General features: G+C 34.7%; 1 protein-coding gene across 1 annotated transcript in view; it reads left to right on the top strand.

Moving 5' to 3' along the window:
* The first annotated feature begins 3,030 nt into the window (after nt 1-3,030).
* si:ch73-375g18.1 (kinesin-like protein KIF1C) overlaps nt 3,031-18,334 on the top strand; it is a 57,011-nt gene continuing 41,707 nt past the window's right edge. Inside the window, exons 1-2 of the mRNA XM_056449204.1 lie at nt 3,031-3,495; nt 16,647-16,750. Coding sequence (XP_056305179.1) covers nt 16,648-16,750 — 103 coding nt within the window. The 5' untranslated portion in view covers nt 3,031-3,495; nt 16,647. The remainder of the gene's footprint in view (nt 3,496-16,646; nt 16,751-18,334) is intronic.

The raw sequence follows: 18,334 nt of genomic DNA, 5'->3' as shown, positions 1-18,334 counted from the left end.
AAAAACACGTAATAACAGTTAGATATATGGTGCAAAATATTAATTTGTGTGAAATAGTGTTTCTTTAAATAAGTATAAATTAATCATTGTAAATATACTGATTATTACTGTTTTTATTACTGTTTTATCCTAAAATGTTAATTGTTCAAAGTACAGTTTATTCTGATATATTATTATTTTTTATTGATATGAATATGATACATACAAATAATATTATATATATATATATATATATATATATATATATATATATATATATATATATATATATATATATATATGATATATTGAATGATAATATGATTTATTAAATAATATGATATATTATTTATCTATTTTTTATTATTATATGTATATATCTTTTTATTCTTATTATTATTTTTGCTTCTACTACCTACTATGTTTGCTGTGTTTTTTATATGTATGTTCTTTTATCTTTAATGTAAAATTTATAATTTGTAATATTTGTCATGCCAATAAAGCAATTATTGAATTGAATTGAGTGTGTGTCTGTCTCTCTCACTCTTCTCTCTCTCTCTCTCTCTATTCAGTTCAATTCAATTCAATAATTGCTTTATTGGCTTTATTGGCATTCATATATATTGTCACCTTGGAATTATAAGGTTCTATCTGCATTCTAAATGATTTTGAGATATTGAGCTTCAACATTTTTGCATTCCATAGCAAACAGTATGTGTGTAGCATTTGTTTTTAAATAAAGTCTTAAAATGTAAACAACTTATAAAAAACTTATAAAAAACATCCCATAATGTAAATGATTTGTCAATAAAAAAATGCCAATAATACAATATCCTAAAATGTTGATTGTTAAATGTACAGATTACTCTGATATATTATTATTTTATTGATATATGTGAATAATATGATATATTGAATAATAATATGATATAATATTTGCTTTTATTTAATTATATATATATATACATACATACATACATACATACATATTTGTGTATATATATATATATATATATATTTGTATATATATATTTGTATATATATGTATATATGTATATATATTTATATATGTATATAACTATATATATATATATATATATATATATATATATATATATATATATATATATATATAAAAAATATATATATATATATATATATATATATATATATATATATATATATATATATATATATATATATATAATTATATATATATATATATATATATATAATTAAATAAAAGCAAATATTATATGATATTATTATTCAATATATCATATTATTCACATATATCAATAAAATAATAATATATCAGAGTAATCTGTACATTTAACAATCAACATTTTAGGATAAAACAGTAATAAAATCAATAATAGTATATTTACAATGATTCATTTATAATAATCAAGCGCATCACTGATGTTTTTATTGGTCTGCTCTCTCTTTTTGTGACAGGCAATAATGTATTGTGCCGCTAGAAGAACACACCTTTCTCTCTCTCTCTCTCTCTCTCTCTCTCTCTCTCTCTCTCTCTCTCTCTCTCTCTGTGGTATAATCAGGAAACACCTGCATCCAGGTTTTTCCTAAACCAACACACACACATGCGTTGTGATTGTCTCAGCTCCGGTGTTTGCGCGCGCATGTGACTGTCATGCGCTTCAGTAAAATCGTTATCATGAACAAACAGTCAGAAAAACACCACAGAAATACCGTCAATAATATTCAGACATGCAGGATCACTGACACTGTGTGACAGACGGTCCTGCAGTGCGCGTGTGTGCTTTGAATACGTTTGATGTCTGAATTAACTTCTGCTCAAGTAGTCTGAAAAATACTGGTATTTAAATAGGCTTAAGTTTTAAGGCCATTGTGTAATATAATGAAATATATAGGCCTTTTATTCACACAAAGACACGCTCAATACTAAATATATAATTAATAAACAGGCTATAATATGGGCCGTGATCCAAATAGAGTTGTAAATATGCCATCAAGTGATTATTGTTTTAAATATGTCTGACTAAGTTTTAGACCGTATTTAAACCTGACTATTGTTTAATTACAAAATATCAACACAAGAAGACAGAAAGACATTTAATTACGTGGAAAATAAAGTAAATAATAAAAATTATAAAGTTATAAAGACATCTGGATGATTTATGTCTATAGTTAGACTATTATATGTGCATATGTAGACTATTATCCTGCTGATATCCGGTTATTACACATGAATCCAGGCCCGTAGCCGGGGGGGTTGAGGTTCGAAAGACCAGCCCTCACTGAAAGAGGTCCAGAATTTGTCCCATATATGAGCTCATTTGTCCTATTTTGACTGCTATGCCATCATAAAAGTAAAAATAATCCATCGAAAACCCATGAAATTAAAATTAATCTAAATACAATTGCTGTTACCCTTCAAATGTACTTTTTTTTACAAGAGAGGCTAGAAAATTTGTGAAGCTCTACCTTATTGTTATTATAATTTTTAATCATTATTATTATTATTTATTATTATTATTATTAATAATAAAAAGGCCCAAGTCTGACTGGGGAAAGTTGAATGTGCTGGCCAGTTTATTTATAAGTTGCCTAATAAATGACAATGGGCTTGTTTTTAATTTAAAACAGTTTTTTTCTAACGATATAGGATAAAATAATTTTGTATTTTAAAAATAAGTATTTATTTCAGATTTCTTTATTCTAAATTTAGGAAATATTTTTGGTACATCAAAAAGTGTGGTTATGATGACCATCCGACAAGCTAATCCAGCTAAAATAGTGCTTAAAATGTATTTAAATCTCACAATTAAGTAGAAAATGAGGTGTATAACAGCAAATAGGTCCACTTTTTGAGAAAAAACAACCACCCCTTTCACCAAGCTGGCTACGGACCTGGAATCTGTGTGTTATGTAAAATAGTGCTAGTTGAGTGTGTGCTGAGGTATCGTCATTGTGTAAATATCTCTGTCTGACTGTGTGTGTGTGCGTGTGTGTGTGTGTGTGTTTAAGGTTCCGCCCCGGTGTCCGGTTCGCCGTCGTGACGTCACGCGCTGGACTCTCGGCTGCGCGAGGACGGGACGGGGTGGGGGGCGCGCGCACACTCCCGCGGCCAGCGGCGACTTTTCTCTTTATTTTTTCTTTAATTCTCCCAAATAATCTAATCATCGCCCCCGAAACACACCCAGGCCGGCATCCAGCGGCCAGAAAACACCGTCACCGGCGGGATTGCGGGGAATCGGCGCGCGCGGCCTCCGCTGGAAAGTTTCTGACCGGCGCGCGTGACAGCGGCGAAAGGACAGCGGTGGGAATCTCGCGGGTTTAATTAGACGGAGATTCACCGGTCACTCTCACAAACAGCTCACGGATACCGTCAAGTATTGACAAAGTTTGCGTGTAAATATAAATAGAGTGAAAGTCGGAGACGGAGAGCCGCAGCGCCCCCGCCCGTGTCCTCCGGTAAACTCACGGGAAACTCTCTCATCCGGACACACACACCGGCGGAGCACGGAGAAGGTGAGCGAGCAAACCCCTCAACCATATCGAGAGGGAGAGAGAGAGAGTGTGTGTGTGTGTGTGTCTGTCTGTCTGTCTGTCTGTTTGTCTGTCTGTCTGTCTCTCTCTCTCATTGTGTGTGTCTTGCTAACTGTGTGTGTCTCTTGCTGTGTGTGTGTTTGTGTTTGGGTCTGTCTGTGTTAGTGTGTGTCTTTTGCTGTATTTATGTATGTATGTGTGTGTGTGTGTGTCTCTTGCGTGTTTTGTGACCTCAGGACCCATATGTGTATAACAACATTGGTATGACACAGGTATTACGAGAAGCTGGTGAATTATGAGGACATTGCTGATATACCCAAGTAGTGTCCCCATAGTTTCACGTGTGTGTGTGTGTGTGTGTGTGTGTGTGTGTGTGTGTGTGTGTGTGTGCAGATCAATTTATTGAACCTGCAGTTAAAGGTTCACATGTAAGTTTATCGAGTTTCAGTTCTTTAACAGGAGTATGGAGAAAAACTGAGCAAAAAGAAAACTAACTAAAGTATTTATAGGGACAAGCAGTAACACAAAACTGTAAAAAAGGTATTAAAATTGTGTGTGTGAACTGCATACAAAGATGTCTTCAGTAATGTCTTCGTGAGATGGTATTTAAAGGGATAGTTCAAACTAAATTGAAACGTCTTCATCATTTGATCACACTCAGGTGATTGTGTTTCTTCTGTTAAACACAAAACAAGATACTCAGAAGAATGCTGGAGAAAGCAGCCAATGACGTCCAGTGTAAGAGCAAAAGATATTGTGGAAGTCAATGACTGTTTTTGCTACATTCTTGTTTTTAACAGGAATAAAAAAAAACTACTCAAACAGGTTTAGAAGTGAATGATGAGTAAAGGATGACTGTTTTCACTTTTTGTCTGAACTGTCACTTTAAATGTCACTGTAAACTTAAAATTAAACTTTTAAAGGGATAATTCACCCAGAAATTAAAAGATACTCACTATTTAATCATCCTTGTGTGGTTGCAAACCTGTTCGAGTTTCTTTCTTCTGTTAAACACAAAAGAAGATACTTTGAAAAATGCTGGAAAGTGTTGATTAAAATATCTTCTTTTGTGTTCAACCGAAGAAAGAAAATCATGAAGCATGCGTAAAATATTTTAGAGGATGGAGAAGATCATTCCACCACCACAGGGGCGTCGCTAGACCCAATTGACTGGGGCACGTGCCCCAGCAAACATTACCAGTGCCCCAGTAAATGCTTCGAGATATGAATCGCTTCATATGCAAGTGTATTTATTAAGAGTGGTAATCTCGGAATAAAGACGTTACTCTCTATGTGCAATCGAAACAACACTGCTGAAAGCAATGTAGTTTACTCAAAAAGCAAACTCTGCATGCACGCAGAAAAAACCAAACCCGCGCGCCTCACACACCCCTCCTGGCTCCTGCTAGAGCCTGACGCGCTGCTCTTCTCCCGGTGCGAGTCCCGGCTATTAACACGCATGCCGAAAAAAAACACCCGCTGCCAACGCGCTGCTCATGCGTTGCAAAACCGGCATTAACAGTCTTTTATGCGGAGGTGTCGGCACGCAGTCGACAAAACTAAAGTTTAAATAATATGATGGTGATCTTTTCTAAGCATGCCTCCTGATAGATTCTTTTAGTATGAAGGAAGTGATGACGAGTCAGGGAGGTAAAACTTAATAAAGCTGATTCTCTGCCACGTGTCAAGTCTAAAAAAACTGATCATTTTATAAAACATCTTCTTTTGTTTTCAATAGAATTGTCTTTATAGAATTTCATTCAAATGACATTAATATTCATGCAAAAGATTTCTTAAATGATTATTTTCGGGTTACATTTAAGGTTAATTATTTAGAATAATAATTGTATAATAACATATATAATAATAACTTTAATGTGTTTATTTACTTTAATTATGTTTAATTATTATAACATAGTAATAACTTTATTTTTACTCACTATTTACTCATTCTTGGGTTATTCTAAACCTTCATGAGGTCCAGAGGGAGCAGAAGGGCTACCAAAATCACTCTGGACCCCTCACACCCAGCACACTGCCTCTTTGAACTGTTACCTTCTGGTCGACGCTACAGAGCACTGCGCACCAGAACAGCCCGACACAGAAACAGTTTCTTCCCTCAGGCAATCCATCTCATGAACACTTGATGATAATAATTGTGGAACCAACATCACTACTGCTATACACTTTATACACATATACACTTAACCACACACTTTACATGCCAATTTGCACATAACAGCTGCACATATAACGTTGTATATAGTATGTGTGAACATACCTGGCAATAAAGCTCTTTCTGATTCTGATTCTTTCTTCTGTTGATCACAAAAGAAGATAATTTGAAAAAAAGCTGAAATCCTGTAATCATTGGCTGCTAGAAAAACAAATACTATGGAAGTGAATGGTTACAGGTTTTCAGTTTTCTTCAAAATATCTTCTATTGTGTACAGCACAATAAAGAAAGTCCTAAAGCTTGTGTAAAATATTTTAGAGGCTGTGGAAGATCATTCCACCACTGAGGAATGGAGAGAGTAAAGGTTCTGGAAATAAATCTCTCATAAAGTGATAGTTCACTCAAAAATGAAACTTTACTTATAATTTACTCATCCTCAAGCGGAAATCTTTGAGTTTTTTTTTTCTTTTGCTGAACACAAAAAGTGGTGGAATGATCTCCTCCATCCTCTAAAATGTTTTCAGCAAGCTTTATGAGTTTCTTTCTTCTGTTGATCACAAAAAAAGATATTTTGAAGAATGCTGAAAACCTGTAACCATTGACTTCCATAGTAGGAAAAACAAATAATATCGAAGTTAATGGCTACAGGTTTTCAGCATTCTTCAAAATATCTTTTTTTGTGTTTTACAGAAGAAAGAAACCCATAAAGCTTGCTCAAAATATTTTAGAGGATGGATAATATCATTCCACCGCTGAGGAACGAAGGGAGTAAAGGTTCTGGAAATAAATCTTCCTTAAAGCGATAGGTCACTCAAAAATGAAAATGTACCCACTATTTACTCACGCCCATGTGGAAATTAAGTGGAGTTTCTTTCTTCTGTTGAACACAAAAAGATATTTTGAAGAATGCTGAAAACCTGTAACCATTGACTTCCATAGTATTTGTTTTTTCTACAATGGAAGTCAATGGTTACAGGTTTTAGTTTTTCTTCGTAATATCCTCTTTTGTGTTCAGGATCTCATAAAGATTTGAAATAAGTAAAGGATGTGCAAATGATGACAGAATTTTAATATTTGGGTGAAAAAAAATAGATATTCATAATAATTAAGTCATGATTCTGAGGTGATTCAGTCCAGCAAGTTGTGGTCTATTTTACAAAATAGATATCAGTTATATTTTTGCTTTCTTTACACAAAACCAGACTATACAGTTAAATACACTGTAAAACAAACCTGTAAATTAACAGTTTTTAATACATCTTTTTCTTTACCATTTATGCTTTTGAATTGCATTATGGGATCTCAGTTAGGCCTGTCAGAATAATTAATATATGGACTTAATCGCACAACACATGAACATTCAATCATTTTTGGTGATGCAATATATATCATCCATACATAAACACCAATTCTAGCAACACTTCAGCTGATTGTGATCATCTCCATCTCTATTGAAGGTGTCAGTATGGTTAAAAACACTGTAGTATTTACTATACATTACTATAGTATATCCTCATGTGGGTGTCAGACAGCTGAAAATAGATCAGGTAGCAGATATCACATCCTCTGTTACTCTTTACCTTGCACTTTGCTGTTAACATTTATTATTCTTTATTTAGGAGATGCGTTTCACATCCAATGCCTGATTATTAAACAGTTAAAATGACTATAATTAAAATTAAAATAAAGAATAAAATATGATGTGCTCTTAGGAAGAGTTTACTTGTGCTGCTGATATTGTATTGTCATTCTGCCATTATATAAAATGGTCTTAAAATAATAATAATATTGTTTATCGCCGTATATTTTAGTGCAATATATCCTACAACAAAAACCAACACAATCTCACGGCAATTCGTAACTTTTTGATTTAGTGGCTAAAACGTAAGAATTCGTATGATCTAATTCGTACAATTTAGTACGATTTGCTCAGCCCCCAATGACGGTTGGGTTTAGGGGTGGGGTTAGGTGCCACGCCTCCTTTTTAAAATTGTACAATTTCGTGCGACTGAACTCATACGAATTCGTACGAATTAGCCACTAAACTGACAAAACGTAAAATACTTACGTTTTCTCATGAGATCAGGCTGACAAAAACAGATATCATGACAGGCTTAATCTTGATCTTTTCTCCCACAAATTTTCATCATGAAAAGATTAAATATTTGACTTTTATTGACATTTTTAGCAGTTTGAAGTGATGTATTGTCTGTATAAATCACACAAACTATTAAATTTAATTATCAAACTAATAAAAGTCACTTTTCATACTTTTCAACATCAATTTTTGGTGGAGAAAAGATAAAAATACCATCAATTATGTAAATTATGATGCTAAAACATTTTCTGTTATTTTACAGACTCTATATTTTATTATTATACAAGATATTGTTTCAAAAACTACTAAAATGTCACTAAAAGTCACGTTGTTGAAGTGCAGAGTTGAAATTTCAACATCAAAAGTCGACACAGCAGAGATCAACATCCCATAATGCAATTCACAACCATAAAAAAACAATCAAAATTGCGATTTATGTCAAATTAATTAATCAACTTGTATTTTTCCAGTGTGATCTAAACGAGCTTGATTAGCTGATTGAGTTCAGCGTGTGATTTATAGTGTTAATGATTTAATAGGGTCATGAGGATTAACTTTGTTTGATATTAAAGGCGCTCCTGCAATTCCTCCTGTAATATGAGACACAACATGTCTGGACAGACTGTGTGTGTGTTCGTGTGTGTGTGTGCGTGTGTGTGTTCACTGTGACAGCTGGGGAAGCTAAACAGCAAACACACATGACATTCCTCTCTGCCCTTTAAACACCCTCTGACTGACTGTGTGTGAGAGAGAGAGAGAGAGAAAGAGAGAGAGAGAGAGAGAGAGAATGTGTTTATCAGTGTGTGTGTGTGTGTGTGTGGATGCTTTGACTATTTAACATTAAGGTGTTTGAGGAAGGATTCATCAAGTCAAAGTCATTCGTTCATGTATTAATTAATTCAATAATTCATTCATTCATTCATTGAGCTCTCTTCTATTGATCTGATGATGTCAATCTTTAACTTGGGAAGATTTTATCATGTGACACGAGCTCAATTAATCAATTGTGATTGATATTTTTGGTCTTTACACAAACACACTAGGCATGGGCCAGTACAAGTTTCTGACTATGATAACCCTGGATAAAAATATCACGGTTTCACAGTATAACAATAAAAATAACAATAAAAATAAACAACTAATAAAAAGCAACAACTTTTTCCCCATTTAACACAATATATTACACTTTAGGAAACACTTTTTATATATTTTATATTTTATACAATATATTTTGGAACACTGAAAATGTCAGGCTACATAATTAAAATAAACCATTGACGTCTAGTATCTTCATTAGCTTCAAAAACACAGATTTCCCTACAAGACTATAAATAAAAACGCTTTAAAAACCCTCTACATATACCTTAGAAACAGTATAACAAAACATTTTTGCGGTTTTAATACCTTGACTTTTAAAACCGCAGTAAACCTTGAAAGCGGTTATCGTCCCATGCCTAAGACACACACTGTTTATGGATTATTATTGTTAACTCAAACTATTACGGTGTTGTTGATTGAGGATGAATTTGTTAAAACTTTGAGTTAAAATGCATAGCTTTCGAATAAGGAAATCAAACTTGTATTGCAAATGTATTAAGACTCTCAGAATACACTTTTACAAAAGTATATCATGGACACTTGTGTACAATTATTATTATTTTAACCATTTAAAAACAAGTCTCAGTTGTTTTGATGTTGTTCTGTTCGCTGGAGGTTTCTTTAATTCCTTGCTTGACAAAGAATATGCCTAAAAAACTAACAAAAAAGATTAATATAATATAAACTATTTTAATAATACAGAATTTAAACAAATGTAAAAATATAACAATGTATTGATATTAAGTATTTATATTTAGCATTAATAAATACTAATATTAAGTGTTACAATTACAATCTGGAAAAGTTTAAAAACAAACACTGCAATTTTTACTGTATTAAACCAAACTTGAATAAAAAAAAAAAAAGTAATTAAAGGATGCTTTTAATTAAACAATATGACTAAAAAGTGTACATAGTCACTGTGGAGAAAACATCTACCAAATGCGCTGATGTAAATTAATGTTTAGTTGAGCTTTTATGAGTTTCTGCTAGAGTTCAGAGTCATATGACGTGTGTGTGTGTGTGTGTGTGTGTGAGGAGCAGAATGAATGAGTTTTAAGACTCTGTGAACATGTGAGATCTGAGAGATCAGAGCTGTACATGACATGCAGGAGAGCGTGGGACCTCTGATAGGTGCCGTGAAATTAATAATAAATATATTTTTAGATGTTAGTAACAGTATATTAGTTTTTAAAATCTCTATTAGCTCCAAATCAGTGTCAAAATTCACGTTTAGAAAAAATAAACCTGATATAAACATGTAAAGTTTGTCTCTTTCACCTAAATGTATCAATGACTTCTTTGCCTTCATACTTTAGTTTCTCATTAAATCTTCTGACCAATCAAATGCTCTCTAGTGCCTGACATGTCCCGCCCCTTCTGCTCATTGGCTTTTCATTTGATGCGCTTGAGCTCAGCCACTCTCCTAAACACTATTGGCTGTTTTTTTCCAAAGGGGAGGGGCTACTTTATGCCCCACCCTCTCTTTATGTTTCAGTTGAGATTGTCAAAACATTGAACAAAAAACAAATGCACATTTCAAAGCACTTTATGGCACCCATAAAAGATAAAAGTTCTTTATTGGAATATTATTGGACCCTTTTCATTCCACAAAAGATTCTTTATAGAGAAGAAGGTTATTTTATTAGGGGTGTGAATCTACACTGGTCTCACGGTTCGGTTCGGTTACGATTATCATGCCATCGATTGGGTTCAGTTGGATATCTCGGTGCATTGACGATGCTTTCCATACATAATTTAGATTTTTTCTTCACAACACAAGAATCTTTTTTATTATTAAAATCTTTAAATATATTAATATTTATATATTATTTGTAATACAATTTTGTTCTTTAATACAACATATGAACTTTACTCTTAATTTGACCTGCTCAAGCAAAACACTCTTTCTGAATGCATCAAACAAAACTCTTGCACAGAAGACAGCATGAGCATTTAGAGCAGGCATGTCCAAGCTCGGTCCTGGAGGGCCGGTGTCCTGCAAAGTTTAGTTCCAACCCCAATCAGACACACCTGGGCTAGCTAATCAAGCACTTACTAGGCTTTCTAGAAACATCCGTGCGGGTGTGTTGAGGCAAGTTGGAGCTAAAATCTGCAGGACACCGGCCCTCCAGGACCGAGTTTGGACACCCCTGATTTAGAGCAAATAAACTAATGTGAATATTATCCCGCTTGCTTTTTGAGCGCTGACAGGCGAGGTCTTACACCCCTTTGATTGGTTATTGTCTTCACCCGCTCAACAGAAAGTGCTTTAGAAATGAAAGCATTGTTCACCGATGAGTGACGCAGGAAGAACAGCCACATAATACACGGTTATCACAGGTAATCCATAATAGACACAGTGGAGAAAACTCGCACCACTGGCACGCTCATGTCAGGATCCATAAGTATCGCTTTAAGAGCCGAGAGGAGAGGAAAAGTCACCTCACGAACACACCAGCGGGTCAAATGCTCAAAGTGAGAGAGAGAGGCAGAGATGGAGTTTTACAGTATTTCCCCCTAGTAGTGAAATAGCAGCTTGTGCTGTACCATTCCTCAGTGTCAATGAAAGACTTTCCAGCAAACTCACAAGCAGTTGAACTGTGCATAATTATCTACTTTTAAGTAGTAGAAGCATTTTATTTACTCACCCTAGCCTCCTTCACCATAGTATCCGCACATACTGTAGGAGATGAATGACGTCAGTACGTAATAACCGGTTATGATCTATTACTGAACCAATATTGTCCCCATCTGCATTGCGGTGCTCTGAAGAAACAATTAATTTGGACACCCCTATATTTTAGATTATGAAAAGAAATCTTCGTTAAAGAACTTTACATCAGAAATGTTCCCATTTTGGAATATTGCATTAAAAATGATTAATGGAAACATCAAGATGGGCGTACATTTTAAAAATGTGCATAAAAATGTTTGCACAACTGAGTAGGATAAACTTTTTATCCAATAAGAAAAAAGTGCACATGAACTACAGTGTAAACACACTTTGTGAATAAACACTGTATGAGTTCCATCAGTCTGCATGCTGTGATGTAGTTTTCTCTCAGATGCCGATCAGATATAAATGTGTGTGTGAGGGTCTTTGCGTCATTAATGTTGGTTTGCAGCTTTCCATGTTTCCAGCTTTCCATTGTTGCAGATCTGAAATGCTGTATTATTATTATTGCCTCCAGAACTGTCTTGAGCATCTGTCTGCGCTCCCAAAGAGCGTCTCACACCTATAAAAGTCACGCATTCATTGCGTTTCGTCTTCATCTTCTGAGACACAGCTCATTTATTACAGAAGAAAAAGCATCACACTGGCAAATTCCAACGCACTAAACTACACATCCCTAATGTTTGGTCCAGTTTAGCAGGAAGTGATGATTTTTGTTGTTTTGTTTGTCATTAAATGGAAACGCTGCTTTGTTCGTGAATGTTCATTCATTCATTCATTTTCTTTTCGGCTTAGTCGAAATTTTATTAATAGTCGTAACTTTTATTAATCTGGAGTCGCCACAGCGGAATGAACCGCCAACTTATCCAACATATGTTTTACGCAGCAGATGCCCTTCCAGCTGCAACCCAACACTGGGAAATATTTGTGAATGTTTTATGCCTTATTCCAGTTTTGTGCTCAAATCTATTGCTCATCTTTGGATGGAAGCAGAGCTAGTAGCAGGGTCTTGGGGAAACCAGAAACACTTTTTAGGGCATCACTGTAAAAAAAAAAAAAAACTTTTTATTTTCTTGGCACTTTTATTTCTGAAGGGTTAATTCAGCCAAAAATATTATATTCTATTATTTACCCTCATGTAATTCTAATGCTTTGAGTCTTTTGTTCATGTTTAGAACACAAATAAAGATATTTTAGATGAGATCCTGGAGCTCTCTCGTCCTCCATAGACAGCAAGGATCCAGTGTAGGAATGCTCAAAATAGTCGATTACCTGTTAACCAAAAGGGTGCGTTTGTAACCGATTAATAGTATCAGTTAAACGATTAAAAAATCTAATTTTGTATATTTTTAAAGTTTGGCTGCATAAGGGCGCGAACACCGCGAACGCGCTTTTTATGTTGAGAGGCGCATCTTTTGAATGGTTTACTAATGGCCGCGAGTGTTTTACGCGCTGCTTATGCGCGCCTCACGCTTTTGCTGTTACACACTGTGTGCTCACAGTCAACCCTGAGCGGAAAAAGTGCGTTACATCACTCGCGTCTTTTTCATTCTTCAATCAAATGAAAGCAGAGGCGGGGTTTCCGTTGAGGTGACAGCAGAGTTTTTGTTGTCAAGACGACTACGGAGACTTTTAAAGCTAGAGGAGAGACTAGTGGTCGCTGTTTCAAGTTATCCAGAGCTGTATGACTTTACAGATCTTGAATATCACAATGTTATTAAATATTACAATTATAACAACATAGACAGCAACACTTGCGCACAGTACGAGTCAGCTGATTCAGTCGTTACCTGGTGACATAAAAAGAGCACTGCACTTCTTTTTTCTTGTCAACAAAATAGGCAGTGCGGTGCGCCTCGCGTTTTTAGAACGGAAAGGCACATTCGCTGTGATCGGCCCCTAAATGTGCAACACATATTTGTTAACTCGCGGGACGGTAACACGTGCAACCACACGTGCCTACAACAAGTTTGAAGCAAAGAAGCAAAATGAAAGAAGAATATTTCAGTTTGACACAGACGAGCTGATGTCAAACCAGCGCTGATGCTGTTCGCCGCTGTCCTGAATCTGCGTTGTAAACTCAACAAATAGGCTATAGCTTTGATAATTTAGTGTACAACCAACAAACCAAGCTTTTTTCCATTTGAAAAAATACAGTTATTAATAGTTCTTATATAATGTACATTTTTAAAATAGCCTACATAGCCTAATCTACGAATAATAAGTTCGCACCAAACTGAGGCTTTCAAATTACTGAGGCTTTTAAAACATGTATGCAAATTAATGCCACATCATATGTAAACAACAACATCCTTATATGCTATAGTAGACTATACTTTACAAAAAAAGTCAACATATGAGCCTTAAGTTTCAGGATTCAGTCCGTGTTTTTGTTTTGTAATCTAAATCTAATTTCAAGTTTTTCATTTAAGTGAAAAATATCTATGGCAGGCCTATTTATTATATTCTTTTTATTTAGTTTATTCTTTTTTCTATGCTGTTGGAAACACTACAGGTGCGTGAAGATGCTCTGTTATGTTCTGTGTGCTGCTGTTCGCATGATAAAATAAATCAGCATTTTAAAATGCAATATTTAAATTGTCACACAACATAGACACGTCAGCTATTATTATTATTATTTTATTATTATTTATTAACCACTCATGTCCGTGATGTCATCAACTTTCGCTTTAAGATTTAAAGGGCTAGCATTGCACCATGAATCGCGGTGTTTCCATGGCGGAGAAGTGAAAACAATACATTTATGATCAATAAGCAGCCCCAGATAGCACAGACAGCTGTCATCTCTTACCTTATTCTGTGCGCTTCAGGGACATTTCTCCTCTGTTTTTGAGGTGATGTGCATAAGTAATCATTTTATATGTCTGACGTGGTCCAAACACAGTGAATTATGTTTGATCAAACAAAAGAATAGTGAAATATGAAAACAATGGTTTTGAAAGCATGGATTATGGGAGAGAAATTTTTTCTTTTTTTCCTTTGATTACAGACATGTGCAGAAATCACTACAATTAAATACAGCAAGCTAGAGCACACAGAACCTAAAAAATCCACTTTCAAATGTGAGTTTATTAAAAAAAAATACAAAAAGCGCCTCTTTTTTAGGTGTTTATTATAACACAGACAACATATACAGTGATTTTAAACACTTTCAATAGTATTTTATGAAAATTCAAAGGGTTTTCTTTATAATGATACCAAATTTTTGCATTTACTCCTCTGCATGTGGATTTGGGAAGCTTTTAAATTTAGGTAGGCAAAATCCAGGTGGAAATCCCAAAATAGCATTTTGGTTTAAGAGGTTAAATGATAATTTATTATTAATCTGACCAGGTTATGGTTAATATTCGGTTAACGAGCGGCGGTTGTCGGTTTGCAAAATTAATCGAAATGAGCATCCCTAGTGCCGAGACCCATAATGTCCAGAAAAGACAGAAAACATTGTCAAAACTGTACATGTGTCTTCAGTAATTCAACTGTAATCATACAATATTCTGTATAAACTCTAATAAACTGTAAAAATGCCAATATGTTGGACTGCTAATGCTAAACACACACCCTTATGACAACAAGAGCAAGAAGATATAGGGGAACAAATTTGTTTTTACAATTTTTTTGGTGCACAAAAGTGTTCTTGGAGCTTCGTATAATTATAATTTAACCACTGAAGACAACATGGACTGTTTTGACAATATTCTTTATATCTCGGGACCCTAGCTGTTTATGGAGGATGAGAGAGCTCCAGGATTTCTTCTAAAATATCTGAATTTGGATTATGAACATGAACGAAGCTCTCAGAAGATTGGAATGACATGAGGTAGAGTAATTCATTACAGGACTTTCATTTTTGACTGAACTTTCTCTTTATGAGTTTAGTGCTGTTGGCATAAAGACAACACACACACACACACACACACACACAGCTGGAATGTGTTAACTCAGATCGAAACTGACTATATGGAGGAATCAGAGAGTTTATGATTCTGTCTTTGTGTGTTTGTTTGATTTTACATCCCAAAATCCTGCATTACACTGTACATATTCCTCCACATCCAGTGTGACGAAAGAAACGAAATAATTTTACCACATAATTAGTGACTAGAGTCTGACAAAACATTTGCTGCAATTTTTTTTTTCAAACTACCCTACAGAACCAGCCTAGGCTGGTTGGCTGGTTTTAGCTGGTTGACCAGCCTGGTTTTAGAGGGGTTTTGGCCATTTCTAGGCTGGTTTCCAGTCATTTCCTGCCTGGTCTTAACTGGTCAGGCTGGAAAATGACCAGCTAAATCCAGCTAAATCCAGCTTGACTGAGCTAAACCAGCCAACTAAAACCAGCCAACCAGCCTAGGCTGGTTTAAGCTGGATTTTTCAGCAGGGTAAAGTATTGGTTGTACTTTTTTTTTCTATTTTAATAAAAAATTTTGTTAAAAAAAGTCAAAATTTGACAATTCAAAACAGCTGCCTTCTATGTGAATATATACTTATATTTCACAACCCATCATCAGTCAGCCATATTGGAGAGCAGAACGTAAACAAAGCCACTGAACGGAATGAAACTTGCATATTTCGCTGATTATTGCTGCTGAAAATGATCAATTATTGTCATGTTTTGGGCTCTGCTAACCAGTCAGACCAGAATAACACACTTAGACTAATATATACTGACAAAAACGATAACAAATCAAGCAGAAACGAGAAAAAAACTGAGGAACAAAGGTGTTTTGTGGCCAAACTGAAGCAGGACTTCCAGAAAGAGAATATTTGACAACATTCATGTTTGTTCTTATCATTTCTGCTGAAGTAGATGAAATATTAGTCTAATATCTTCATTATTACTGATTATATGTATCTTTTACCACCTATTAAAGTCAGTTTGTCTTACTAAGTCATTCTCTGTATGATTGAGCAGCTTCCACGTGCTTTCTCCACACTGTATAATCCGTCCTGTTGTTTACATCCGATTTTGATTTGATTTGATTGACAGTGGCGCTCTGATGGCTGCTGGCGTCTGTATTGGTCAGTATTGCAGTGTGTCTGATCTGTGGTTGGCTGCTGTGTTTCAGGATGGCCGCCTCAGTGAAGGTCGCAGTGAGAGTTCGGCCCTTCAACTCCCGGGAAAACAACCATGATGCTAAATGTGTCATCCAGATGCAGGGAAACACCACCTGTAAGTACACACACACTAGGGCTGCACGATATTGCGATATTTTTCTTTCTTTGATAAATGTTTTGATATGGATATAGTTTCACAAGATGGTTTTATTAGCTCTATTTGACAGTTTTCTTAGTAGTCTAATAGTATTCAAGTACATAAATTGAATAGTCACAATGGTCACAATTCTTAGATCAAGTAGAAATGAAGAGTTCAGATGCAAAAGCCGCTAAACGCCACTTCACTTTCATGTAAATCGCAGCATCAGAGCTATCAGAAATAACAGTTTGTTTGCAAAAGCCACTAAACGACACCGATATATCCCGAGAACCAATCAGAAGGCGCAAATCAAATTATGTTTTTAATGTAGCAGCGCGCTAATACGCTGGCATTTATGTTTGATGAACTGCATGAGCCTGTCTGATTGTCAGTGAATGCCAAATGAAAATGTCCCTTACGTCAAAACTCTGTGCATTATAAGAATAAGAAAACACACAGTACAGTGGGAAGTGTAGCATACATTCATAATGCGCTTCTGTGCAGCAGTGCTACTTTGAATGAGTCCGATTTACTATACATTAAACGGCAACTGTGTTTCACGAAAGACAGAGTTAAGATGTTGTTCTTTTATAACGTGGTGCTGTGAGGATAAACAAGAGACCAAGACCTTGAGTATGGTGAGAATGAATGAATGAATGAACGAATGACAGCTTCTAATATTGTCTGAGATACATCTCCCTTTTTGCCCAGTAGTCTACCTTGTGTTTTATTTGCTAATTTTAGCTATTTTTTAAGATAAATATAATATATAAAACTACACATTATTTATATTACTTCACATTACCTACACGTCTGATAAACCTTTTATATTAATGCACAGATATTGATGTTTCACAATGTGTTTACACTACATTATTTGAATCTACCAACCTTAGTTTACAATGTTTACAATGTTTACATTGCTCTACTTATATTAAATCTAAATCCTAAACATCAGAAATGACAACAGATTGTTAAGATTTAATTAATGTCAGTTTTAATGTTATTGAATAATGCTCTTACCTGACAGATTTCATTCATTCATTTTCCTTCTGCTTGTTCCCTCGTTTATCACAGCAGAATGAACCGCCACTTACTTGACAGATTTATATATTTTTAATTTCAGGTGTTTTATGTTTGGTAAAATAATTTCTAATTGCATCTTTAGTCATGTTTTAACTCATTACCCTGTCTTGTCCCGATAGGTGGATTTAGAGGTTTTTGCATGAAAAGTGGATTTAGCTGGTTTTGACTCAAAAGAAAATCTACCTTGTTAAAAAGCAAAGAATTGTCTAAAGTGACATTTTGAAAAAACTGTATTTTATTCACCAGCTAATAACCTTATCATCATCTATAAAATTAACCTTCTGAACCTAATCAGAGGAGGCTGATAGAAAATGCTCATTTACAAGAAAAGGGTTGATGGATGTAGAGGGTTTTGCATCTGAACTCTTCAAATATTGTTTTGTTTTCACATCCAGAAGAATTCAGAGTTTTCCCTTAAAACAAAGGAAATGTATAATAAAAATATCTGCCAATGAGGTAAATAAAATAATATTG

Source organism: Danio aesculapii, chromosome 23 (assembly GCF_903798145.1).
Source record: "Danio aesculapii chromosome 23, fDanAes4.1, whole genome shotgun sequence".
Taxonomy (NCBI): Eukaryota; Metazoa; Chordata; class Actinopteri; order Cypriniformes; family Danionidae; genus Danio; species Danio aesculapii.
This window is presented reverse-complemented; position numbering and strand designations above follow the sequence as displayed.